Source organism: Dendropsophus ebraccatus, chromosome 9 (assembly GCF_027789765.1).
Source record: "Dendropsophus ebraccatus isolate aDenEbr1 chromosome 9, aDenEbr1.pat, whole genome shotgun sequence".
Lineage (NCBI taxonomy): Eukaryota > Metazoa > Chordata > Amphibia > Anura > Hylidae > Dendropsophus > Dendropsophus ebraccatus.
The window spans coordinates 93,482,523-93,509,983 of NC_091462.1; the positions used below are offsets into that span (position 1 = coordinate 93,482,523).

Sequence of the window (27,461 nt, forward strand, 5' to 3'; positions counted from 1 at the left end):
TGCTGTAGCTCTTCGTAGTGGATTTGCATGTGAAAAGTAGGTGAGAGTTTGCGGCATCACTGTCAACTGGAACATTTTTTACAAGTCAATGAGCCTGGGTGCTCAGACCCCACCGACTGCTAGAAAGATCAGGGAGAAGCATGGGGCTCAGTGCTTCACTTTCCATGTTATTGCATAAGAAGAGTCCCATAGAATTAAAATGAAGCTTGTCCTATGCATTGAGCTGGGGAGTTATTGAATTGAATGGAGGGAGTGAAACACTCACACATACAAGTTCCACCACATTATCAATCTATTTGAAAGCTTTCTTAGGGTATGTTCATACTTGATTCAGAGGATTTCACCAGTATAAAGAGATGAGTGAATTTGCAGCATACACAGGTTACGCTACAAATGTCACTAAGATGCCCCCGCACCTATAAACTTGGCATCAACAATACCAGATGTGTCAAGCTAAAGCTTTGGCTGCCCAGGTATGATGGGATTTGTAGTTTTGCAACAGCTGGAGGGCCTGAGTTTGACACCCCTGATCAATACTATCCCATAGGCACTGTAGCTTGTTTAAAGAGACTCTGTCAGCAAATTTATGCTGTCCTATCTAAGGGTAGTATGAACTAGTCGCGGAGAAGCTGAACAGAATGATATATCACTTACATTGTTCTGTGCAGCTGATTCAGAGATCTCCTCCTGAATAATATGGACAATAAGCAGTCCTCTCCATGATGTGCATGAGCCCAGTAATCCTAGTTATTCATGAGAAGCAGAAAACTCCTCCCACCAGCTGCTGATTAGCAGTTATCTATCCATCATACTTTCAATCAACAGCTGAAAGAGAGAAGTGTTTCAAGAATCCTATTCTCCTGCATATTAGGAGAACGGCTGAATAGAATGATGTAAGTAATACACTGATCTGTTCAGCACTTCTGTCACTAGTTTATGCTGCCCTCGTTTAAGGTAGCATAAATCTAGTGACAGTAATCAGATTTTTCACTCTATGTAGGAAAAAACCTCTATGTTGTACTATGTCTACTGCCAACCAGTAAGAATCATTAAGTTTAAAGGACAACTCCCACGAAAAAAATTTTTGGCTTATTTAACACACATTACAAAGTTATATAACTTTGTAATGTGGTTAAATACCCGGTCTGGCCCCCTTCCCCCACTTTCCTGCTGCGCACTGGCAGCCTTTTCTCTCCCATGGACCCGGAAGTAAGAGACATCGCTGGACGGCGGACGCAGGTGGCGGTGAGGCGGACGGCGGGCGAATGGAGTGGCGATCGTCACCGGAGGGATGGTGAGTATGGTGTCTGTGTGTGTCTGTGGTTTTTTTTTGGGGGGGGGGGTCTTGTGGGAGTTGTCCTTTAATTTGTGAATATTGTAGTTGTCTTATTAGAACTCAGCTCCAGCATAAGAACAAGTACTTAACACGATCATTGAGGGCAGAAGTTGCTGATCTACTATGACGGATAGTCCAGCACTAAGAGCAGAACACATTCAGGGTGAACTCTTCAACCTCTCATTTTCTCAGGTTATTCCTGTCCAATTATAACAAACATGAATTAAGCAATCCTCCATATCTCCCAGCTCATAATTGATTCCAGAGACGAGGACTTAAAATAGCGATCTGAACGTCCATGGCAACTAAAATTTCTCATGTAAAGATCTGAATGTCCTCGGTAACCAAATATGAAATGCTCTTTGTGGAGTAAGCTCTGCAACCAGGCTGTAATGTACAGTGGAAGTCACTTATCTGGAGAATAGAGAGAGAACACATGGATGGGCCGTTCACATCACAATATTAATGCCCATTTAGCACATACATGAAACGCAACTCTATGGGGAGAATTCATCACCTGAAAAGGCTGGGTCTGTGGGGGAAGAGGTAAGTACAGTTTAATTTAATTTTTATTTGGGGAAATGTAAAAATCCTGGGCAGGAAGAGGGTGGTGGGAACATAATATAGTAGCTATACTCACCTGTCCCTGTGCCCAGCGTCACCAGCTCTCGGATCACTGCTGGTCTCCTGTTTCTCCCATCTTCCTGCATCGTCACGTCCTAGCAGGAGATACCTGCTCAGCCAGTCAGTGACTGTTTCGGTGTCCAGCCTCAATAACTGACTGCTGGAATGGGCATTTCTGAGCCAGGAGGCACAGGGACAGGTAAGTATGCTCCCCCACTACCTTCCAGTCTGGGATTTTACATTTTCCTGGGATTCTCCTTTAATCATAACACATTTGATGCTTCTTTTCGAAACTCTGAAACAGCTCAACTTTAGAAAGCTATGTCAAAAGTTTTTATCATTCAGGGTCTGAGTGCTGAATCAGCAGGGAGAGGACCACCTCTGTGTAAGTGTAAAGAGACGTGCCCCTCATAATGCGCCTGTCTCCTTACATGACACAGAGGCGCGAGAGAATGTGATGAGTGTGACTTCTCCAGCCTCATTCTCCCTATTGGTTGCTGTCTGAACACTCAGACCCTGACCAATCAAAACTTTTAACATGTCAAGTGATACTGTCACCACCCTTACTTTCACTTCATTTCATCGGTGTACATTGTCACCTGGGCAGGGCTTCACTGCAGTTGGGCCCCAACTGCCGTGAAGCCCCTCCTAGGTGACACTGCCAACCAATTAAATGAAGCCATTTCAGAACAGAAAGACAGACAAGTTTTATTAGGATATATATCAAATGTGCAGCATCTAAGATTGTGGATGGTGTGGAGCACAGTAAGGGGGAAGATAATATCACCTTAACCCTTTAAGGACATGGCCCATTTTCGTTTTTACGTTTTCGGTTTTTCCTCCTTGTGTTTAAAAGGTCATAGCACTTGCATTTTTCCACCTAGAAACCCCCATGACCCCTTATTTTTTGCGTCACTAATTGTACTTTGCAATTACAGGCTGAATTTTTGCATAAAGTACACTGCGAAACCAGAAAAAAATTCAAAGTGTGGTGAAATTGAAAAAAAAAACGCATTTCTTTTATTTGGGGGAAATGTGTTTTTACGCCATTCACCCTGGGGTAAAACTGACTTGTTATGCATGTTCCTCAAGTCGTTACGATTAAAACGATATATAACATGTATAACTTATATTGTATCTGATGGCCTGTAAAAAATTCAAACCGTTGTTAACCAATATACGTTCCTTAAAATCGCTCCATTCCCAGGCTTATAGCGCTTTTATCCTTTGGTCTATGGGGCTGTGCGAGGTGTCATTTTTTGCGCCATGATGTGATCTTTCTATCGGTACCTTGATTGCCCATATACGTCTTTTTGATCGCTTTTTATTACATTTTTTCTGGATTTGATGCGACCAAAAATGCGCAATTTTGCACTTTGGGATTTTTTTGCGCTGACGCCGTTTACCGTACGAGATCAGGAATGTGATTAATTAATAGTTCGGGCGATTACGCACGCGGCGATAGCAAACATGTTTATTTATTTATTTATTTGTTTACTTTTATTTAAAACCTGGGAAAAGGGGGGTGATTCAGACTTTTATTAGGGGAGGGGGCTTTTTACTATTAACAACACTTTTTTTTTTTTTTTTACACATATACTAGAAGCCCCCATGGGGGACTTCTAGTATATACACTGTGATCTCTCATTGAGATCTCTGCAGCATAGATATGCTGCAGAGATCCATGAGATCGGCACTCGTTTGCTTTCGGCTGCTGCAGCCGGAAGTAAACGAGTGCCGAGCCGAGGACGGCGCCATCTTGGACGCGTCCCCGGCCGGCATCAGTAACGGAGATCGCTCCTCCGGGACAAGGTCCCGGAGGAGCGATCTCCCCCACTAGACACCAGGGAAACGTTGCCTCCGGTAATCGGAGGCAGCTGTCAACTTTGACAGCTGCCTCCGATTAGCTAATTAGCGGGCACGGCGATCAGACCGTGCCCGCTAATAGCGGCGGTCCCGGGCTACACGCGGCACCCGGGATCGCGGCACTTCAAAGCGGGGCCGCCGCGCGGCCCCGCTTTGAAGTGCAAGTGAGGACATAGGACGTACCGGTACGTCCTATGTCCTTAAGAGGTTAAAGCGTAACTGTCATTTCAGGGTCTTTTTTCTGAAAACATTAAATATCAACAGTACAAGCGATTTTAAGAAACTCTGTAATAGCTTTTATGTACTAAAAGAGTTTCCTTCTGTACTGAAAAAGCAATCTCCCAGCCTCCCCCCTCACATCAGATGAAGCAGGATTTCTGTCTCCATTATGTGGCTATGGAGAGGGGAGGGGCTGTTAGGAGTGACTGAGCACGGAGGATTTCTGCACAGCACAACACCCTGCAATCTTCTCTCAGTAAGTTCATAGATAAGCACTGACCTTTCTGACCCCTGAATCCTGCGGTTTAGGTGCCCAGACAGTCTACAGACAGCTGACCTTCATGTCACCTCTTCCTGCTCCCTCATCTCCCTCAGCCCCTCCCCCCTTCATAGGCTTACAATGGAGAGAGCAGAGCCCGTCTTCACTGGATTCTCTGTAATGAAGACGTGTTTGCCTGATAATGCACAGATAAGAAGTCAGGGGGGGGAGGCTGTGAGATTGCTTCTTGAGTACAGAAGGAGGCTTTTTTGGCTGATGAAACCTATTACAGAGTTTCTTAAAATCGCTTATACTACTGATTTCTGCAATAAAAAAAAATGTGACAGTTACGCTTTAAGCCCTATTCCCTTTTTGAAAAGAGATGTAGGTGGTGTAAAAATTAATGTACAAGCATAATAAATTCTCCCCTATGTTCTTTTTCTTTCACTGATCTTTACCCACCCTAGGTTTTAAGAGGAAATGTGAATAAAATTTTAGTTTTAATATGCCTGTTAGGAAGGGCTGGGTCCCATGTGCGGCCATTTGGCCCTCATAGATTATTGTTTGACAATAATATCATGAAAAGACAGTGAGGCCAGAGGAAAGCCTCCGTTCTAGTCTTGGAAAACACAGTAATTATTCATATATATATGACATTCATATTCAGGTTGTCATTACTGATGATTAGTTGGGCGCATTAATATATATATATATATAACTAAAAAAAACATTCCCATGACTACCCAGTCCTTCACATTCTAACGTACATGTGTGCGCTGGACAGAGATTTATTTATAACTAGTACAGTAAAATTCCTCTAATTCAGCTGGGACCGGACAGGTGCTGGATTATTGATACTGGATAAAAAGGTCAAGGGATAAGTATATAAAGCTCGAAAGTGAAGATAGAAACCTTCACAATAAAACATATACACAAAATCTGCTCATAATATTTCATTGAGATCTCAATCGGATGAATTTTCTAATTGATGGATGTCTTGTGAAATTCCACACTGTGCGGGAAACTGGTTCTAGAATATCAGACTTTCCACACCCCCAGTTAGGCTGGGTTCACACTGCGTTTTTGCAATCCGTTTTTAGCAAAACGGATCTGGGTTTTTTTTGACGGACACAAAAACGTTGCTGAAAAAAACGTATCCGTTAAACGTATGCTGAAAACGCAGTGTGAACCCAGCCTAACAAAGAGGTTGGGACATTGTAATAGGGGAACAAATGTACGCAAACGTTATCAACGCACCTTTTCTGTGGCGCATGCCAGCCATATTCCCCGCTAGCCTGATGGATGGGCAGTGAGGGTGGGGCAAGAGAGGGCGGAGGCGTGGCCTCCTCCAACGCCTGATTTATAATGCTCGCAGGCGTAAGTCATAATACAAACCTACACCTTGTCCCGAGCAGGTGCAAATTTGTTCTGCAATTCCTGCGCCAGGCTGGCTTTACTGAAAGAAGTATGTCAGCCAGACAAAAGGGGGCAGGGCTTTACTTAAGACTGGCATAGTTGTACGCCAGTCTTGATAAATGTCCCCCAATGTATCTTTCAGGGAAGGCCTTGCATATTTAAAGGGGTTATCCAGCGCTACAAAAACATGGCCACTTTTCCCCCTCTCTTGTCTCCAGTTCAGGTGTGGTTTGCAATTAAGCTCCATTTACTTCAATGGAACTGAGTTTGAAACCTGGAGACAAGAGAGGAGGAAAAGTGGCCATGTTTTTGCAGCGCTGGATAACCCCTTTAATGACAATATTAAACCACATACTGCGTCCATTATAACAGCATGGCTTTGCAGAAGAGGAGCCGGGTGCTGATCTGGCCTGCCTGCTACCCAGACCTTTAACCATGAGAAAACATTTGGCACATCATGAAACAAAAATCCATCAAAGATGACCCAGGACTGCTGAACAGCTAGAATCCTACATCAAATAAGAGGGAGACTACATCTTCGGGGCTTACATGTAGTTTTCTGGTCAGTAAATGGGTCCAAAACATTAAAATGTGCAAATTTTTCTACTATAGTTTCCCTCTATTGCTTACGCTCCAATATGAGGATCAAATTCTGACCAAAATACTACATGTGAAATGATGTGATCCCTGCATTTCAGCCCTAATGAAGTGAAAGAGGCTGCACTGCAATACCACATACAGCCTGTGGACAGCTGTGGCGCTGCTTATGCAAGACAGCAGCCATGTTTTTATTTTAAACAACTCCATTAAAGGAATTTTGCCTCGGTCCTCGCAGTTTGTACAGAACCAAAAGCTGACGGCCTGGATCAATCAGGCATGTAAAGTAAAGAGACGAGACCCTTAATATTTTGCACTATGACTAGGAGAAATTTGTTTCCTCCCTTTGAGGGCCAATGTGATTTCTAATATATTTGTAAATCGCTTCATTTACCAAAAATGACTCCTTACCCCAGAAGAAAAGCTCTAGTCTTGCCCAATAGATTTCCCTGCAATCTGCTACCCAGTGCTTATTGCTACTGAAAATCTGTCTCTAGTAACAGCTATATAAGGGCAGAACATAGAAAGTGGGGGTGGGAAATGACCTGAGCTATGTGCAGGAGAGAGGATGAGAAAGGGGACTCACACTGTGCCCAAAAGGTAAACCAAGGCTTCCCTCTCATCACTGCTCATAAAGCTCAGGATTGCTGTTACTACTGGCCTGCTGCTGTATGTCCACAGTGATACAGTGTGATCTCACCCTCCCTACTCCTCATGGGGGGTATGGGGGCTTCACTCTCGGGACCCCTGCCTATAAGCTGATTGAATGGGAAGCAGCCTCTTCAAATCGGTGGGGCTGCCAGGCGGTCGACCTCCTCCAATCAGATACTAATGGCCTATTTAAGGCAAAGTCTTGGAAAATCCCTCTAAATTTTTTTCTCCCAAGAGAGGTTTTCATAAGCTGCCTAAAGAAATGGTCAAGACCGGGGGAAATCCAATGCTGAGAAATACCATGGAGACAAAATTGCAGCTGTCAATCAGAGGTTGCCTTAGCAACACATGATGTCATGCCAGTAATAACCACTTGAATATCAATTTGGCTGTAGAAATGCCAACCGTTCAGCACTACATGATGCGCGCTCTAGTATGGATTTTCTCTACACTCCTACATACACGGACTTCTAGAATTATAATATTGGAATCTATATTTCCTGATGCAAAATACATGACAAGTGGAGTAAAGAATAGAATTAGAAAGTGTCGATATGTGACAAACCAAAACGCATCACATATATTCTTCATAGAGGATCAATGTGTTTGATGACACTTCTTCATATTGTTGATGACTTATTAACTGGAAGCTAGAGGTTCCAATCACTCTATCCTACTGATTCCACAATGATGGGGGCAGGATAAGAAATTATACACTGTTAAAATGTGTAACCCTCTCAGAATAAAATGATTATGCGTTAGAAAAACATGGCCACTTTCTTCCAGAGACAGCACCACTCTTGTCTCCAGTTCAGGTGTGGTTTCCAATTAAGATCCATTCACTTCAATAAAACAGAGTTACAAAACCCACATCTAAACTGAAGACAAGAGTGGTGAAGTCTCTCGAAGAAGGTGGCCACGTTTTTCTTATAGAAAACCCCTTTAGGCCAGTTTCACACATAACGGATCCACAGCAGATTTCACACTGCATGTTGCAGCGAAATCCACTGCGGATCCCTAGCCTGTCAGTGACAGCCCCCTTCCACCCCGACTGGCTGGACCATACATAACCGGCTCCACGAATCGGCTTGCTTCGGGGGTTCCCGGCTGGACATCTCGCTCATCCAATCAGTACGCTGCCCGCCGCCATAGCCGCTGATTGGCTGAGTGGCACGTCCAGGCGCCGGAAGCCCCTGAAGGAAGTCAGAGTGCGGAGCAGCTATTGTACATGCTGGATGGTGGGGGGTAAGGGGCTGTCACTTACATATTCGCAGTGGGATGTCAATCTTGCTGCAAGTATGTAATCTGATTCAAAGTGGATTTCACAGCGAGTTTGCAGCATGAGATCCGCTGCAGATCCGTTACGTGTGTAACTGGCCGTAAGGTTATAAGACACATGTACAAGGAAGGTTGACAGGTTCCCATCTAGTCAGTCATAAAAAAGGAGTTTAAAGGTAGTTTTTACACATTATTTTAGTTTCCAAAGCAGTACAACAAAGCTGTCATCATTTCATCCATGTTCTAATTATTAGATGACTCTAAGTATTCTGCCCCAAACTATACAACAAAGCCTACGAGCACTCTACTGAAATCTGTAACTGTCAGCCTACTCTAGCTGCTGTTTATATTAAAACCTTTGTTCAAATTATATTTTCTGATACCTTTCCTAGTTCTGATAGTTATCCATAGGCAAACTGACTCTATCGGAGTCGGAAAGTTTTTGAGACAAGGAACAGCCTGGTAGCGGCAACAGATGGAGACCAAGTGATGTGCAGCATGGACAAAACAACAGTGGCCGAGTCACAAAAAGAAAATTATTTTTAGTCTAGTCCGACCACTTTGAAAAAAATAAATAAAATTACTGAACAACCCCTTTAAGATCATAACCCATGCAGATTTGAAGAAGGACAAACGCATTGGCAGGAGACTTACCAGAAGCACCTGGCAGGGCTCTTCTCCTGCTACGTCATATACATATTCCTTTCAGGACTGGTGAAATGACACATAGGACCCTCCTTGACCCTAGTTTGTGAGGCTGTATAGTAAGTACTTCAGGGTTGTATATGGTACCTTGTAGAAGCTATATTAATCCTTTTCTCAGCGGCACTTTAATAGGTCTTCAGGTAACCAGGATAATAAAGGAAATAATAAAGATAATAGATTCCAGTATATAAAGCTATTATGTCCATTCATGAGTGCCCAATGTAAATAATCTCGATCAACATGATGAAAACCTCAGAAGAAGAACTCGGACAATTATTGCCTTCATTTTCCCATAATTACTTCCAGAAAGACTTGGCCTAATGGCTTCCTTGGTTTTTACACAACATCTAGGGGAAAAAAACCAAAAACAAACAAACAAAAATCGCAAATGCATTTCCTCGAAAGAGACGGCAAAACCTGAAAACGTTTATAAGCCTCGTCTCATTTACCACACTCCTATTGTGGCCCTAGGTATTTAAAGGGGTGATCCAGGATGAATAAATACACCGCTACTTTCTTGCAAGAACAACGCCTCCCCGTCCTTTCCAAAGACTAAGGGGTGTCTATTGAGGTCAAGTAAGTTTAGGAAATTAATTTGCAGCAAACTATAAATAAGACTCTCTTCATCTGCGTCACCACTTCAGTCCATTTGATCCAGCAACAGATTCCTCTGATGACAGGCGAGACTCGATCAGGATTCGTATTACACTGCATTGGGTACTATTCTGATGTGACATCTGCTTGGAAAGAGACTGCAACAGCAATGCGAGCAGTGCCTAGTCAGCTTGGGCTGATGAGTATGTTGAACATATTATATGATCTACATGCTTCACGCTATCAGATCAACAGCGCCTCTCCCATTACCCAGCTGAGTATGCATGTGTAAGCCACTTATGGGGCTTTATTGGCGGTGGCTAATCTCTCCGAGAACAAAATGCCTGATCCTTTATTCCCCCTGATGGCAGTCAAGAGGTCCCTATATACCTTAGACATTAATAAGCACCTTAAATGTAATCTGCCATATGTGCTCATGTTCTTAGAAGACAAGTTAAAGTGATATTGCCCCTTTGGAATCCAGTTTCTTGCTAGTAAGAAATAATTGCAAGTAATTCGTCCTGAATTCTTAGGGTGGTATAAAAGAAGCAGTCCACATTTTTTTTTTGTCCCCTGGCAGCAGGCTGGTGCATATACTTACCAATGATGATCGACGTCACGCAGTGCGGCTTCATTCCGGTCCTGCAGCGCAGTTCAAATTCAATGGGCGCCCATGTGACCTCTCCGCTGACTGGTCTGCAGCTAAGGAGGGCGGAAGTCAGGGTCTTCAATGCATCTCTATGAGAGCGCTCTCATAGCAATGCACCGGACACCCAGACTTCCAGCCCTCAACAGCCCTGGAGAAAGAAGAGGGATCAGGAGAGCAGTGATGTCACCGCACGCAGGATTTGAATGGCGCCGTAAGACCAGAATGAAACCATGCCGCAGGACACTGATCATCAGAAATAAACAAATAATGTGGAATGCTTCCACCCTAAGGCCATGTTCAGACCTTGTAAGAGACCGCCGCAGAGTTCTGATGCAGGCGCATCCCTGCGCGCCCACATCAGAACTCCCCACAGCACACAATTGCGCGAGCGGCTGGAGCGGCGCGCTTCATAGTGTGCACTGACAGGATGTTCTGCGGCTGATATTCACTGAATAACGGCCGCAGAAAACTGACATGTCAGTTTTCTGCGGTCCTGCTAGGGATCCCGGACAAAGTGTAAACTATGTATATACGCTCCGGCCGGGATTCCATAGAGGCCAGGTAACGTATATTTTCGTATTAATCATGGATGTTGTTGCTATCGGCAACAACAGCCATACTTTTACGAAAATATATAATGTGTGAACATAGCCTAAGGATGCGTTCACACGTACAGGATCCGCAGCAGATTTGATGGCCCAGATTTGATGCTTTGTTTAGTTATTTTGGTTACATTGATATCTGCGCCATCAAATCTGCTGCGGATCCTGTACGTGTGAACACACCCTTAAAGCAATTTTTGTGTTCTCCGATCTGAGATAAAGAATCGCTAAACGATCGCTTTTGAAAATGATCTGAAAACGATCTGAAAACGCTTACCACAATACACAAAACGATAGTGGTTTTATGCTGGCTCAGGACAACCCACAAAGCATATTTAGGCTATGCTCACACACAGCATTTGCTCAGTATTTTGCAACCAAAAACCAAGAGCGGATTGAAAACACAGGAAGGCTATGTTCACACACTGTTGAATGGATGGCCACCATTCAATGGCAAATAATGGCCGTTGTTTTAAAATAACAGTAATTATTTGACATTAAATGACGGCAATCCACTCAATTTCAAGTGTGTGAACGTACCCTTTCTGTGTTTTCAATCCACTCCTGGTTTTGGTTGAAAAAGACTAACCAAAATACTGTGCAAAAATACTGTGTGAGAACATAGCCTTAGGCTATGTTCACACAACGTAAAACTACGGCCGTAGTTCTCGCCGCAGAACTAAGGCCGTAGTTTTGAGGAGTTGAACATAGCCTTATTTCCAATGGGATCCCGGCCAGAGCGTACACACATCGTATACGCTCCGGCCGGGATCCCGTGCGGCGCCGGGAAAACTGACATGTCAGTTTTCTGCGGCCGTAATTCAGTGAATTCCGGCCGCAGAAAGACCTGTCAGTTCACACAGTAAAGCGAGCGGCTCCGGCCATTTGCTTCACTGTGGGCTATGGAAAGCTCTGATGCGCCCGCATCAGAGCTCCGCGGCCGGAAAAATCATCCGGCCGGGAAGATCCGGGCTGAGACCGGCCGTTCCGTGACCTGGCCGGGGTCACGGAACGGCCGGGTGTTCACGTAATGTGAACATAGCCTTAATCTGTAAATGACTTATTAGAGGAACAGATATTCGATCGATCATTGAACTACCATGTTGAAAGAAAATAATGAACAACTTACCGCTCATCGTTTAATCACTAGGTATTATTACACGGACAGATAATTGCTAGTTTTCGGTCGTTAAATTGAGTTTTTAAATGACAGTATTATCCCTTTCTTATACTAGTGTTTCCCAACCTGTGGCTCTCCTGAGGACTGTCAGGGCATGATGGGAGTTTTGTTTTGCAACAGGTGGTTAGTGAGCACAATATACAGTAGTATACAGTATACCATATTAAAATTTGGTGCCCATGGGTGACGTCATACATCATGACTAGTGTTGAGCAGACCTGTCCAACTAATTGGTTTCGGCAACAATCTCGAGCCCGAACGTTCGACATTTAAACCTAGGCATCTAAAGAAGTTGGATGGCGCCCTAGGGAGTCCTGTAAAACATGCATGCTTTCCAGGCATCCCTTCTCCAGACGCTGGGGTTCAAATGCCGAACCCGAACCGTTTGACAGGTCCGCTCAACACTAGTCGTGACTGTTGAGAAAATAGATGTTCTGTCCACACCAGCCCATAGAGATCTTCAAGTGCTTCAACGTGTAGCGTACAGAAACTTACAGTATACTTCTCTATCTGAACTCTAATTCCATGAACATGGTTACGATACCCAGACCAGCCCTTTAAGACATCTATTACATCACATACCACCAAATGTTCAAGTGATACACGTCTCTGGTAATAGACGCGCGCACGTTACACTTAACACCTCGATCCGCCCGTCTTTTTATGGATCGCCGTCTGTCGCCCAATAATTTTGTGAATTTCCACCAGCAACATGCAGCACATAAGAAGAGGCTGTGTCCATCACAGATAGGACATGTTCCTGCTGGGAAATTTACATAATTTCCCATTGAGGAAAAAAAAAATGTGGTGTCTTTGAAAGCAGCTGAGCAAATATTTGATATTAAGGACAAATAAATCTCATGAGGTTGCGCAACGGAAATTCCTTGTGGTTCATCTGTCTTCGTCCGGGGGTACCACATCCTTGGCGACACAAGAAAGACGTATCATACCCAAATTGCAGAGTATGTGCAGCTCTTCACCCGGGATTATAGCACGAGTCACTTCTCAATAATATTCCACCTGATCCACCTTTCACAAGGGATGAAAGCCTGGCTGCCAAATAGCACTTCAATAATCTGAATAAGAATGATAAGCAGATCAATAGGAGGTTCATTAAACCTGACAGATGTTCCCACTTCACGTCCCAGCAATCTCACAAGGTTCCATAGAGTCTCTATTAGAGCTTACAGAAGTACCGCACTCTTCAGGAATGTTCATTTATCTTCATTTCTTCCTATATTCTTGAGAGTTTGCTTGTTTTTACTATACTTTCATAAGTAAAAGAATAAAGGGAAATATATGGAAAACCGGAGATAAAATTCAGTCTATTAGAAATACCGTATACAGCCATCGCCATCTACATTTCTAGTTTTAGAACTATTCCATTTATAAGCAGAAAAGATCTATTCTTAAGTTTTTCCAGTGGTTAAATAAGCACAAACGTTGCATAATTCAATAGTGCTAGGAAATACAGTGGTACCTTGGTTTAAGAGTAACTTGGTTTAAGAGCGTTTTGGTTTAAGAGCTCACAGTTTTTCAAAATTGTGACTTGGTTTAAGAGCATTGCTTTGGTTTAAGAGCTCCCTGTACTGGGTGGGAGGGGGAGTGGAGGAGGGGCATGGTCTGCATAGCGGGGTCTACAGCCCTGTACTCTGACCCAGGAAGCCTCCCTCACGCTTTTAAATCATAGCAGATCCACTTCAGGCTGGGGCTCACATCAGGGGACAGGACTGTGGAGGTAATCTCTCCATAGCTGTAACCCCTCTCTCCCCGGACAGAGAGTGCTCCTATACTGCGCCCACATGTGTCCTGCTCATTCCTTCATGCTCCCTGCAGTCACGGTCAGCCCTTGTGCTTCCCATTCTCTCAATTCCTGTACAGTGATTTATAATATCACAGATTCTGCTGTTTCTGAATATTTGTTTCATCTGTTTTACATGTTATTCAGAATAATAAATTATTATTTTTGGGGTGTGGAATATCCCTTTAAACGGCCATATGTAATGAGAGTGAGGCAAAGTGTGGGTCAGCTAGGGACGTTCTATGACAGTCGGGCAGACGGTTTTTACATTATATTCATCTGTCATTAAAATATTGGGGCGCCCATCATAGAAGTGGGCACTTACAGGTTGTAGACAAAGAGCCTGGCACTGCACGCTGGGTAAATATAATCAGCTGGGTTGAGTTGGGTTATTGCCTTAATGAGTGACGATTTACTTGGAAGGAAAGATGCACCGAGCAGGTGGTGACATAAATTACCGGCAAAGTGCGATTACATGAAAGTGCTGGTTCAGGGAATCGCCGCTCACCTCACCCTTATGTCACCTTTTTATCCAGAGACAAATAACCCATTAACATAACTAAAACGAATAATAAAAAACCGCCTCCCGCCTAATTTTCTGGCCACCAGCAGTATCTTCGGTCCGTCCAGAGAGCGGGATGCCGGATCACACAGCGTCACAGAAGGTACGTATGCTCTGCATGTGTGGTCTGGAAACTTAAAACTGGTGTTATACATATATATATATATATATATATATATACACACACATAAATATATATCTTCATATTTGTGCTGTCAGTTTTCATGGCTGCACAAATGGTACAAGGACTGTTTGTGCGGCTCGGCTGCTCGGTTATTGTGACCTGTAAAAGGCACTGCCAATGAGCACCAATCCAGCGCTCGTTTGCATCCTTGGACAGGCGATAGAAAGCACAGTAGTTGAATGATGAGCTAGAGGCAGTAGTCAGAGAAGCTATCGGGACCAGTGTGGTCTGGAAAAGTCTTACCAGGAGTGGCTTTTATGTTATCATGAAGGCGAAGCAATGTCTGGAGATTTACTTGTTGACTAAATCACAAAGAAAGGGGTGCAGGCCACTATAGACATACTGGAGAAGATGCAAAGACAAGGACTCTCCCAAGAGCTGCCCCTGTAGGTTCCCTGCCTGTGTACTGCAGAGATACAAGGCCAATGACTCTCCTAAGGGCCCTATTACACGGAACGATAATCGGCCCTGTAATAAACACAACGATCAGCAGATGCCAACGATCATCGGCTGATTGCTGATATAGGTTTTGACCTGTAAATGTCGGGTCAGCTCTTAGGGTACTATTACACAGGCCGATGGGGGCCCAATAATAACTGTAAATGAGCGGCGGTCCTGGCCAGTGATTGGCTGCGCGGGCTGTCAGCTCAGCCAGGCTGCTCTGAAGCTGCAGCGCGCGGGACCCGGGGAGACGTGGACTGCAAGAGGAGCCCTGCAGCATGGATAGGTAATACTGTATATAGAGTTTAAGCAAGGGCTGCAAGGACATCGGCAACGATGTCCATGCAGCCCTTGTTAAGCGATTATCGGGCCGTGTAATAGGCCCAGCAAACAAGCACCGATCTAGCAGATCGGCGCTCGTTTACAGTTATTATCGGGCCCCCATCGGCCCGTGTAATAGTACCCTAAGAGCTGACCCTATAAGTTCCCTGTCTGTGTAATGCAGAGAGATGTAAGGCCTCTCCTAAGAGCTGCCCCTATAGGTTCCCTGTCTGTGTACTGCAGAGATACAAGGTCAATGACTCTCCCAAGAGCTGCCCCTATAGATTCCCTCTTGGTACACCACCCTGCAGTCACTTCCATTGACTTCTAGTCAGAAATACTTTTTAGCTATGGCTCTGACCTGAAAAGTACTCTTATGTCTTAGCTATTGAAAAAAAAAAAAAAAAAAAAAAGAATTCTATGAATTCTATCTCCCACTTGTCCCAAAGATGTGATGCGTAAAGGGTGAAAGACATCGGCATCTCTCAACAGCCAAAACACAATGTCATCACGGAGTCTATTATTATATCCGTGGTAACCAATACATTATTATGGAAACTAAACTCTCCTGAAAGGAAAAGCTCTGATAGCAGTCCACATCCATTTAAAGTAATTGTGCGTCTGTTGAAGAGGTTTCATATCCTTGTATAAAAAGTCACTTCCTCATATAAGCGAGGAAGAAGACAATAAACATGAACTGGGTGGATACATACAAGTGCCGGTAAGTGGGATAAAGTAAAACTGCAGCTAAATATATTTGGGGGTTATAAAAATACATTTAGAGATTCCAACGTGTTTCCCCTGCCATGTCGGTGCAGGTTCATCAGGGAACCAAGAAGAAATTCCACTTTAAAATTATAAGAAGGTAAAACTATGCAGCAGCAATGGAGTTGTATAAAAATCCCACACTGAGAGGGCTATAAACATGGCTCAGTGATCGCAGAGATGATGGAACGGAGCCTGATGAATACAGCTTATCAGCATGACACAACAGACAGAGGACCCTCAGTAATGGAGGTCAGGCTTCACATAATACCAGCTAATGATCCATGTAAATACCAGATAACAAAGGATATAAATCTCAGCCAGGTGTCAACTGCAATGTACCTGATGCAACCAGATTCTCGGCCGTCTGAGAAGATATTCAGATTCATGTGGTCATGGCTGCATGTCCCGGCATGGCAGAGATTGAGAGCCCAGTGATGCCCCCTATTAGACAGGTTATCTTATTCAGCGAAACTCACTGAAACGGGGAAAAATCTGAAATGTTGTTTTTTAAACACTCCGCCTGTCCTCCTAGACTACTGCTATATAGCAGCAATGCTATACACAGCCAAAAGTATGGTCCATAAGAAGAAAAAAGCAGCCATGTTTACTCCTGGACCTCGTACAATGGACACCATCACCATGTAGACTAATATAAAGGTCAGCCTAGAGAAGAACCCAGGTCATAAGGTATAAGATCCCCAGGGGTATAGACAGTCTAAGATGTCATGTATCTATTACCCGACTCATCGGCAGTGATGGGACGGCGACAACCACGGAGCTAAAATAATGTCTACCTGTAAGAAGATGGCGGTAAGATCAGTACACCACTCGCATACACAGTATAAGGTACCCCTGTTTACTTAGGGAACAGTCGGGGGTGGAATCTTGTCTCTTGCCTGGGAAAACTATCTTCAAAGTTAAAGCTATTTTCCCAGCTGCAAATAGTTTGTCCTGGGAAATCTGTCCAGGCTGCGGTATAAGTATGTAAGGCGAGAAGCAGGGCAGCAATATACAGTGTAATACAGCCAAGACGAATGCCACTCTATTGGTGGACGGGATGGTGCCCACTGCCACACACATGGCAACCACAGCATGCTCGAGTCCGATTGTTCTGCATTTGGATACCAGTGGCTGGAGAAGCTGGATGCAGCCCTAGGGAGTCCTGAAAAACATTGATACACCTATAAGCTATATCCATGTTTTCCCAGACTCCTTAGGGCTGCATCCAACTTCTTCAACCACCAGTATCCAAATGCAGAACAATCATCTCTCTGCTCTGCTCATCTCTAGTGATAACTTACAAAGGTATTTAAAAAAATAATAATAATAATAATAATATTAAGGGTACGTTCACACTTACCGGATCCGCAGCGTATTTTCTGCTGCGGATCTGCAGCAGATCCGCAGCAGATTTAATTTAAATAACTGAACACAGCATCAAATCTGCTGCAGATCTGCTGCGGATCCTGTAGGTGTGAACGCACCCTTAATAGCATAACCCCAAGATATGTTATCACCAATAGCAATCTAAAGCAACAGGACCCAAACCTATGCCTAGAACTAATGCATAAGGTCAATTTCTATTCACAAGTAAGCAGATCTTATGGATGACATGTTCCAAGTCTGCAACGATAAAGAGATGATATCGACAGACAGCTATTCCTTTTATCCTACCAAGCATGTGTTTGCCCGATTCAGGTAAGCATCCATGTGGTGGGTGCTGACCGGTCCTGCATACACTTTGCTACCATGTACACAGGTCTTCTAACAATGGATGCACATATGTTCTATAAAAATGGAGGACAGGCCCTCAGAACCATCTTCTCTATTGGGCCCAATGAATCCCAGTTCAACACTGCCTAGACCTTTCTTTTAAGAGAGTTGATCACTGAAAATGTTTTTCTTTCAAATCAACCAGCAAGTGCCTCATATTTGTAATTTACTTCTATAAAAAAAAAAAAATATATCCAGTCTTCCAGTACTTATCAGCTGCTGTATGTCCTGAAAGAAGTGGTGTATTTTCTCCAGTCTAACACAGTGCTCTCTGCTGCCACCTGCAAATCCCCATAGAAAACCTCTCCTGCTTTCCAGACTGGAAATAATACAACTTCTGCAGGGCATACAGCAACTGATAAGTACTGGAAGACAAGATTTTTAAATAGAAGTAAATTACAAATCTCTGGCACTTGCTGGTATCATTTGATTTGAAAGAAAAAACTATTTTGGTGAACAACATCTTTAAGTCTCAGCATTTGCACCCTATAGGCCAGTCCAGGAACTGCAGCCATGGGTGGAGGAAGAAGATGGGAGGATAGAGCCTCGACCTGACAGTAAGGAAGTGGAATTGAGACATGGCAATGGTGAGTGCCGACACATACCGTATGGTGATAACCATCAGCCCTACATTATCTATATAAGAAATAGTAAGCCAATAATATGCACAGATGTCTATTTCTTCAGTTGTTCACCCCTCACAGGATATAGGATGATAATGTTATTTGCAGAAGGTAATAAAACTAATCCCAATGTTCCAAGAATATAAGTAAATCCACAGTGATGACATCCAAAGTGCCTATAATTACAGCAATATGCAATAAAGGTCTCCCAGACAACAGACACATTAAAATCGGATCTGTCGGGGCGGGTAAACAGCCGCGCCATTCATCTTTCAATATTTTCAGCTAATTGGAGGATCTTAACAGGATTTAAAGGTCAAGAGCGTCTCATCACTAGAAGTATAACACCTTGTGTAGATAGAGCCTGTGTGGATGACCATCTACAGCAAACTGCACAGAGCAATCCCTCATGCATGCAAGTCTGCCTATCTCTGTTCATTAGCCAGACTGCAGAAGTTGGATGCAGCCCTAGGGAGTCCTGGAAAATATGGATACAGCCTATGGCTTATGGTTGTATCCATGTTTTCCAGGCCAACTAGGACTGCATCAAACTTCTGTATCGAGTTCCTGACCAACCAAAACTTATGTCTCTAGGACAAGACAAAAGTTTTTTTAAAGCCACAGTAGCCATTTAAGTTTGCCATAATTTTCCCTTGTTTCTCAGGGGGTATAAGTCTCTGTGTGATGTCTGGCGGAGGCTTACACTCCTTTCCATCACTTACAACTTATGAATACAGGGCTAAGCGTGCCTGTGGGAAGTAATAACCAGCAGCCAATAGATCTAAGGGCCAGTTCACACTGTTTCTCTATGGGAGGGCTCGTACGCCTCTGCTCTCCGCTTAAAGAATTGACATGTCAATTCTTTGAGTAGAGGAGAGTGAGCCCTCCCTAAGAGAAACAATGTCACACTGAGGCAGGTGGGATTTCGCAACGGAGAGTTGCGCCAATTTTACTCTGTGTGAACTGGCCCTAAGGTGGCCTGCCATTTTTCTGTTCTGCTGCGGTTTTTCTAAAACGCAGCCTGGTGAGGGTTTGGCACTTCTTCTGTTCATCTTTCTATTCAAATTTCTTCTGTTCGTCTCAAAGGTTAAAAAAAAAAAAAGCCACTCAAGCCTAAAGTTAAAAAAGCCAGAAAACCCCCAAAATAGTCTTTGGCAGTTTTTCTGGAATTTGCAATCTTCTATTGCCGCCAATGCATTACTTTAAAGGGTCTATTGCTGCTGACTGATGTACAGGGCTCACCATCCCATACTGAATCATACAGGTTAATCACACAAGGCAGGGAGAGGTGGGAGAGGCAGGCGGTATGCATACTGCAGCTCAGCACACCTCTCTAAGAATCACCTAAAATTGACAGATGCCCTTTAAAGAGCTATATATATAAATGATTGCAGTTCATGGGCCCAGTAACTGGAGTAGATGACAATTTTAGGCCGTTCTGTGAGACACTGGCAGCTCTGTGACCCGGACTGTGTCATCATCAGATGAACTTCAATTACGTTGAATTGGGATGCGGGCGCATCCGCGTGCGCCCGTATCCCAATTCACCAAAGGACACAATGGAAAGTGCAGCCGGAGACTCACTTTCCATTGTGTGAACTGACAGTTCTGTGCGGCCACTATCCAATGAATATCGGCCGCACAAAACTGACATCTCGGTTTTTCTTGCATCCGCTAGGGATCCTGTCCAGAGCGTATACTATGTGTCTACACTCCAGTCAGGATTCCAACGATTTCAGCACAATGCATATTTTGAATAAATCACGGCCAACGTTGCAATTCGCAACAACAGCCGTGATTACTTCAAAATATACGTTGTGTGAATGTAGACTTATAGTGTAAGACGGCCAGATACACCAGAAACTAGTAGGGAAGGAAGGGGGGGGGATCCAGCTTTTTAGCATCTTAGATGAACACATAGGGGCTGTTATCTCAACCTTCTCTTGCTTTACTGTAATAATGTAAGTACTGACCTCAGCCGTCTGCTTCTTCTTTTTTGACACCGGGGCTTCAGATGCATCCACAGCCAGCTGCTGCTTCTTCTTCTCTCTTTTCCCTGATGTAGTCTTGTTTTTTCCCATTCTGCCTTGTAAAGAAAATAGAACGAGTTATAAATGCTGGTGTATTAATGTGTCTACCAAGAGCGTATATAATAATAGTATAATATATTCAGGCCCCTGAATACAATGGTAAGGTATACCTATGGCGGTATGCACAGTGCTGTACTCTTGGTTTTGGTGAAACGTACAGCAGTGTAGCGGATCGCTGCTAAAAATCCCACAGCCAGAGCATGCTGTAATATGCCAAAATGCCCTATGAAAATGCCAAACCCAAAAGTGTCAAGTGGCTATGGTGTGTTACATTTACCTACTGACTATGCTAACATTATACGACACTTTTTGTATTTTTATTGGAGGTTTTTTTTTTGTTTTTTTTTTAAACCTAGGGAGAGATTTATCAAGCTGGTGTAAAGTAGAATTGGCTCAGTTGCCCCTAGCAACCAATCAGATTGCATCTTACATTTGTCAAAGAGTCTGTGAGGAACGAAAGGTGGAATCTGATTGGTTGTTAGGGGAAACTGAGCTAATTCTACTTTATACCAGTTTTATAAATCTCCCCCTCCCCCCCTAGTGTTTATTCCATCCTTACAGAGCTTTTTTTTGGAACTTTTAAAGGGTTTTCTGAGAGTTTTATGCAAAAACCATTAATGTTAGCAATTTTTAAGTGTTTTCATTTTTTTTTTTTTTGCGCAAAATATGTAAAACGAAAAAGCAGTAAAGACACGTTTTTGCATTTGACCATGCTGCCAGCCCGGCCACATTGCTGATGACCTAAATAAATAATCTTTCCGTGTAAAAGGGCCCTAACTATGAGCACTCGTAACGAGCACTTATAGTTACCATGCAGCAGCACTGACAGAGAGGGAGCTATTGGCTCCCTCCCCGTCAGTCACTCTTGTGGCCGCTCTCCATCTTTGGTGTCGGCGCTCGAGTGACGTCACTGCACCAGCGCCAGGGAAGGGGAGAGTGGCCTCGAGTGACCACTGCAGTGGTGCCACAAGAGTGAGAAGTGTTTTTTTTATGTTACATGCTATATGGGAGGGGGAGCAAAGGGGGCTATATACTACTGGGGAGCACACAGCGGGGGTCTCTATACAAACATGGGGGAGCACACAGGGGGTCTCTATATAAACTGGGGGGAGCACGCAGGGGGTCTCTATACAAACGGGGGGAGCACACAGGGGGTCTCTATACATACGGGGGGAAGCACACAGGGGGTCTCTTTTCAAACCAAGGAAGCACACAGGGGGTCTCTATACAAACGAGGGAGCACACAGGGGGTCTCTATACAAACGAGGGAGCACACAGGGGATCTTTATACTACTGGGGGGGAGGTGCACAGGGGGGCCATATGGGAGGGGGAGCACACAGGGGGGTTATATACCACTGGGGAAGTGCACAGGGGGGCTATATATTACTAGGGGAGGGCACAGGGGGGGCTATATACTACTAGGGGAGGGCACAGGGGGGGCTATATACTACTGGGGGAGCAACAGGGGGGCTATATAGGGGCTGGTGATGGAGAAAAAAAATAAGCATAATTTCTGTGTGTAAATAGTTCAACAACGTTTGTGAAACGTTAACAAAACACGTCTAGTACTGATGTTCAGCACCGACCTTCACCTGACAATAGACCTACACTAAAAGTTGTTGAGTACTCCTGCTTTATAGAAAAGCCTGGCTGATACAGATCGCCTGCACTGACACACTGTAACAAACTAGCAGGACAGGAGGCAGATGTGTGATGGGGATCATGTGTATGGAACAAGGGAGAGGAATCGGATCCGTATAGATGGAGCAAGTTCTCACAGGATCATCACTACTGATCCCATTCAGATCAGCAGCATTAGGTCTATGGCCATATACACCTATATACATCTATATACAGAGCTGAGGACACTACCCGTACTAGTACAGGAGGAGCGGGCCGTGCACACACCTCTATATACCGGAGTGTCACCCACGTTGTCTCCCGGCGATCACACACTTCCGCCTTCTCCACGCTGCAGCCGCTGATATCAGGCTATGTCCCAGCGTGAACGCTAGGGGCGCACAAGACGTGAAGAGCTGCGCATGCGCGGCCGGTAACATGCGTCTTCCCTGGGCTGATGATACACGTGGGGGAAAAAAAACTCGGAAACCGTCACCAAGCATGTTGCTGCTGTCAATAAATCTTTATAATAAAAGAGCTTTTCCTACAATGGATAGTTAGCATCTGACTGTACTTCAATATGGGCAACAAGAATGGACCTCAAAGGTTGTGGCCACACAAGCTGCCAAATGCACCAGCTAGATGCCAAGCAGCCCACACTATGCCCACACTATGCCCACACTATGCCCACACTATGCCCACACGTAGAGAGCAGGCCTGTCATTCACCCTTAGCTTAGCACTTCTCTCCCTGGCTCATTGTGAACCTCATAGACTTAAAGGGGTAGTTCACCTAAAATTGTTTTCTTTCAAATAAACTGGTGCCAGAAAGTTATATAGATTTGTAATTTACTTCTATTAAAATTGTCATGTCTTCCAGTACTTATCAGCTGCTGGAAGTGGTATTATTCCCAGTCTGGAGAGAAGGAGAGATGTTCTATGACAGTTCCTGACATGGACAGAGGTGGCAGCAGAGAGCACTGTGTCAGACTGGAAAGAATACACCACTTTCTGCAGGACATACAGCAGCTGATAAGTACTGGGAGACTTGAGATTTTTTAATAGAAGTCAATTATAAATCTCTGGCATCAGTTCATTTGAAAGAACATTTGTTGTTGTTGTTGTTGTTGTTGCTAAACTACCCCTTTAAGGACAGGATTTCTGATGTGTGACTTGGGCCTTATACTGGAGACTGTTGTATCCTGTGGGGAGACGTAAAAGACAACAAGCCTCTGGGAGTGAAGATCTTAACTGAGTGCATCTCCCGCCACAATCTAATGATCATTGGGGATTGAACACGATCACTATGACCAATCAAAACTTTTGATGTGTTGCTAGTAGTGTTGAGTGAACGTGCCGAATGTTCAGTATCGTCTGAACCCGATCGCTCAGCATTTGACTTCCGGTGGCTGAAGAAGTTGGATGCAGCCTTAGGTAGTCATGGAAACATAGATACAGCCTTAGGCCCTAGGCCGTATCCATATTTTCCTGGGGCTGCAATCAACTTCTTCAGCCGCTGGAAGTCAAATGCTGAGCGATCGGGTTCAGACGATACTGAACATATGGCACGTTCAATCAACACTAGTGGCTCGGACATGTACAAAAATATAAAAAGACAGTACCCATTTAAAAATGTTCTGCAAATAAAAGCATTGATTACCTGGTAAGAGTATAGGTAATAAATGTGTGATCACTGAGGGTCCCCACTGATCCTGAGCACCCCTGTGAATTGAGTAAAAATTCTTAAATGATTGATCTCCATTCATTGTTAAAGGGGTTGTTCACCAATATTTTTTTTCTTTCAAATCAACTGGTGCCAGAAAGTGCTAGAGATTTGTAAATTACTTCTAGTAAAAAATCCCAAGTCTTCCAGTACTTACCAGCTGCTGTATGTCCTGCAGGAAGTGGTGTTTTCTTTTCAATTTGACACAGTGCTCTCTGCTGCCACCTCTGTCCTTGTCAGGAACTGTCTAGAGCAGGAGCAAATCCCCAGAGAAAATCTCTCCTGCTCTCCAGACTGGAAACAATACACCACTTCCTGCAGGACATACAGCAGCTGATAAGTACTGAAACACTTGAGATTTTTTTTTTCTTTATAGAAGTGAATTACAAATCTCTGGCACCTTACAGAACCAGTAGATTTGAAATAATTTTTTTGGATGAACTACCTCTTTAAGGGTCTGATGGAGATTGCTAAATCCCACACTAGTGAATGGAGCAGGGGACACACACAAAAATGACCATGACACACACAATGGGAGTTCTTGCAATCAGTTGGGATCAGCAATCAGCAGTCAGACCCCAGCTGAATGACACATTCATTTCAATAAAATAGGAGCAACAGTTTTTCACATAAATAAAATAAAAACACAAAAGAAAAAGTTATAAGGCAACTTGTACATATTCTATTACTTCCAATGTATATATCCAAAAGTTTGTGTAATGTCTCCCTCTAGTGGTCAGCACAGGCTATGCAGGGAATATATAACGTCTAGCTTCCGTTTTTCTCCTTGCCACCACTAGAGGCCGCTAGCAGCATTAGGAGGTGCATAGATCCCGCCAGACAACCTGGTATGTAATCACCTATGGCAGCAGAAGCTGTAGTCACGGTAGTCTCTTTCCCTTTTATGCCAGACATCTAGTTAGTGTACATATCCCTGTACTGAGGTTCGCTCATCTCTACATACTCCCTTTAATGGATAGATAGTTTTGCCCGAACTTAACATGGCGCCTTGCTGCCCTAATTGGTCATCCTCCTGATATACGTCACTTCCGCTTCCGGCGACCTTCAGAGCATGTGTGGGGAGGCCGGCAGCTTGTGTGTCTGGGAGATGAGGCTGTAACCTGTGTCCATCAGCGCTGAGGAGCCGGCACAATGTACCGGGGCTTGTGTCATGTGACTGCCCGCAGGTAACGGAGGGAGGCGTGACTGTCACCCGTCTAGGGCACAGGCAGCTGGCATATGGGGGCTGTACGGCAGCAGACACTGTTATAGAGAGGTTACATGTGACACTCTGTATTGTCCTCCCTGCTCTCTATCATCAGTGTGTGTGTGTGTGTGTGTGTGTGTGTGTGTGTATGTACATATATAAATAAATTATAATGCAGCTTAGCTTTCTGCCACTGATATGGGACTACATATCCCAGCAAAGCTATGGAAGGCATCAGAAAATATCATCTAAAAGGTTTCCGACACTTTTTATAGGGATATTCTCATCTCATCTAATATAGTCTTACTTGTAGGGATCATCAGGTCAGATATTTTTGTAGCAAACTTGTCTCCTTTTGTTGACAGCTCATTGTTTGTTACCGACCACCACTCTGCTGTAAAAGCAGCGGTCAGACCGGCGTGTATATAGATATAGGGGGGAATGTATCAAACATGGTGTAAAGTGAAACTGGCTCAGTTGCCCCTAGCAACCAATCAGATTCCACCTTTCATTTTCCAAAGAGTCTGTGAGGAATGAAAGGTGGAATCTGATTGGTTGCTAGGGGCAACTGAGCCAGTTTCACTTTACACCAGTTTGATAAATCTCCTTCATAGAGTGTATGTATATATGTATATATATATATATATAATACACACACCTGCACTATATCTCTAGGTCTATCAGTGTGACGGCTGCTTCCTCCTGTGGGCCGCTGTGACTTTGGTTTTCAGCCTCTGGTGTATAAGTATACTTTATGCACTGACAACAAGCAGAGATCTTGAAAAAGGGAAAGGATTGTGATGTGAAGCTTATGTAACACTTGTATAAGGCCACGTTTACATCAGCATTTTCTCGTATATGAACGGATCCGTCTATATTAAATGAACGGAGAAGCACAACCCAATGAGCGGACCGGTGGGAACTACCTGTCGTTAGTGGTTTGCATTTTGGCTTTTTTCCATCCTTTTGCATTATTTGGCATCTGTCAGTATATGAGTTTATTTTCCTTCCTGGTTTTTTACCTGTTCTGCACATGCTCAGTGAAAAAAACAAAAAAAAAAACGTTCATATTGTAAAAAAAAAAGGTGCACTTTCTGTTTGAGACATTATGCATGGACAAAAAACAAAAATGGTACGGGAACAAATTTTATGTCAGTCCAATAAAAACCTATTGAAATAAATGGGGACGCGGACATATCCACTAGGTTTCCTTTCTCTGTCATCCAGAGGGTCGAACGCAGGTGTGAACCTTACCTAACTCTTCATTATACAGCGGTTATATAAAACCGGGAGACGCCCTTTCCCTGCAGACAGACATGTCATAGATCGCCTCCTATCTCCTTCAGGGTAAGGGACGCCACGTTAGTGGGCACCACTTGGGACATGTCCCCCATGTATACTACACAACCTGGATGTACAGACAGCCTGTTCTTGGATGAGTTTGGGGGGGGGGGTTACAGCTGTCGTATGCCCTTTAATTTTCCATTAATATGCTATAAGAACCCTTATACACCCGTAGTGAGTTCTTTCTTGTATATTTCAGGGTTTTGCAGCCAGCACTGTACAGCGCTCGAGCGCTCCACCTGAAAGGACATCCGGATTATACAGAAGAGGCGGAAGACCAAAAGCCTCTGAAGTTCTCTACCAGTAAAGGCAGCCACCGGCGCTGGACGGTGGCCCAGTCCTTTGGCAGTGACTACCAGCGGCCGTGGTGGAAGGTGCTGCCGGTCAGCTTGGTCTTCACAGGGGTGCTGCTCTGGGCGGCTTTAAGGGAAGAAACCGAGATTGATGAAATCCTATACAGACCTGTATCTGAACTGCTGGGAGAGATAGAGAAGAGGGAGGAAAACAATAAAAACAAATGAAAGTTACTGATGAAGGTGTAACGTGAGTGATTCCTGGTGGGCATGGATCCTAATGGTCTCCATCTGACTGCTGGGATACAGGGCTCAGCACCCTGGGGAGATCACTAGTGATCGGCTTATAAACTCACCACCAGCAAGGATTACAATGTAACCAAACGTCACTGTGTTCTCTGTATACTAGGGGATCCTTGAGGCCGGTCCTGCAGCTGTGGAGCAGCAATGGGTTCCAGCCACAGAGACCATAAACCTTCTCGACAGGACAGTCTGTCAGGGCCGTCCGTTATCTAATGTATTTCATGTATCCGATCTGCACCAGGTTGAAGCAGGATATGGGGAACGTTCCAATCTCCATCCATACAGCCCTAATATCTCTCATCTGTAGCAGTGTGGCCCCTGTGTGATCCCTGGCATCGGACTATGGAGACGGGGGGGGGGGGGGGGGGGGGGGGGGGGGGGGGTCTGTGCTGTGGCTGCACTGTAGTCACACATGGTGGCCTTTGTGCTATA

General features: G+C 44.3%; 1 protein-coding gene across 4 annotated transcripts in view; it reads right to left on the bottom strand.

Annotated features, from left to right (window-relative positions):
- C9H7orf50 (chromosome 9 C7orf50 homolog) overlaps window positions 1–25,434 on the bottom strand; it is a 225,749-nt gene extending 200,315 nt beyond the window's left edge. The window contains exons 1-2 of one of the 4 annotated variants that reach the window (XM_069983880.1): window positions 25,397–25,434; window positions 20,423–20,535 (exon numbers count right to left, since the gene is read on the bottom strand). In XM_069983880.1, coding sequence (XP_069839981.1) covers window positions 20,423–20,535; window positions 25,397–25,409 — 126 coding nt within the window. In that variant the 5' untranslated portion in view covers window positions 25,410–25,434. Of the gene's footprint in view, window positions 1–20,422; window positions 20,536–22,448; window positions 22,517–25,396 lie in introns of those variants that run through there. The other 3 variants (XM_069983883.1, XM_069983882.1, XM_069983881.1) reach the window with 3 other exon arrangements.
- Between the last annotated feature and the right edge of the window lie 2,027 nt (window positions 25,435–27,461).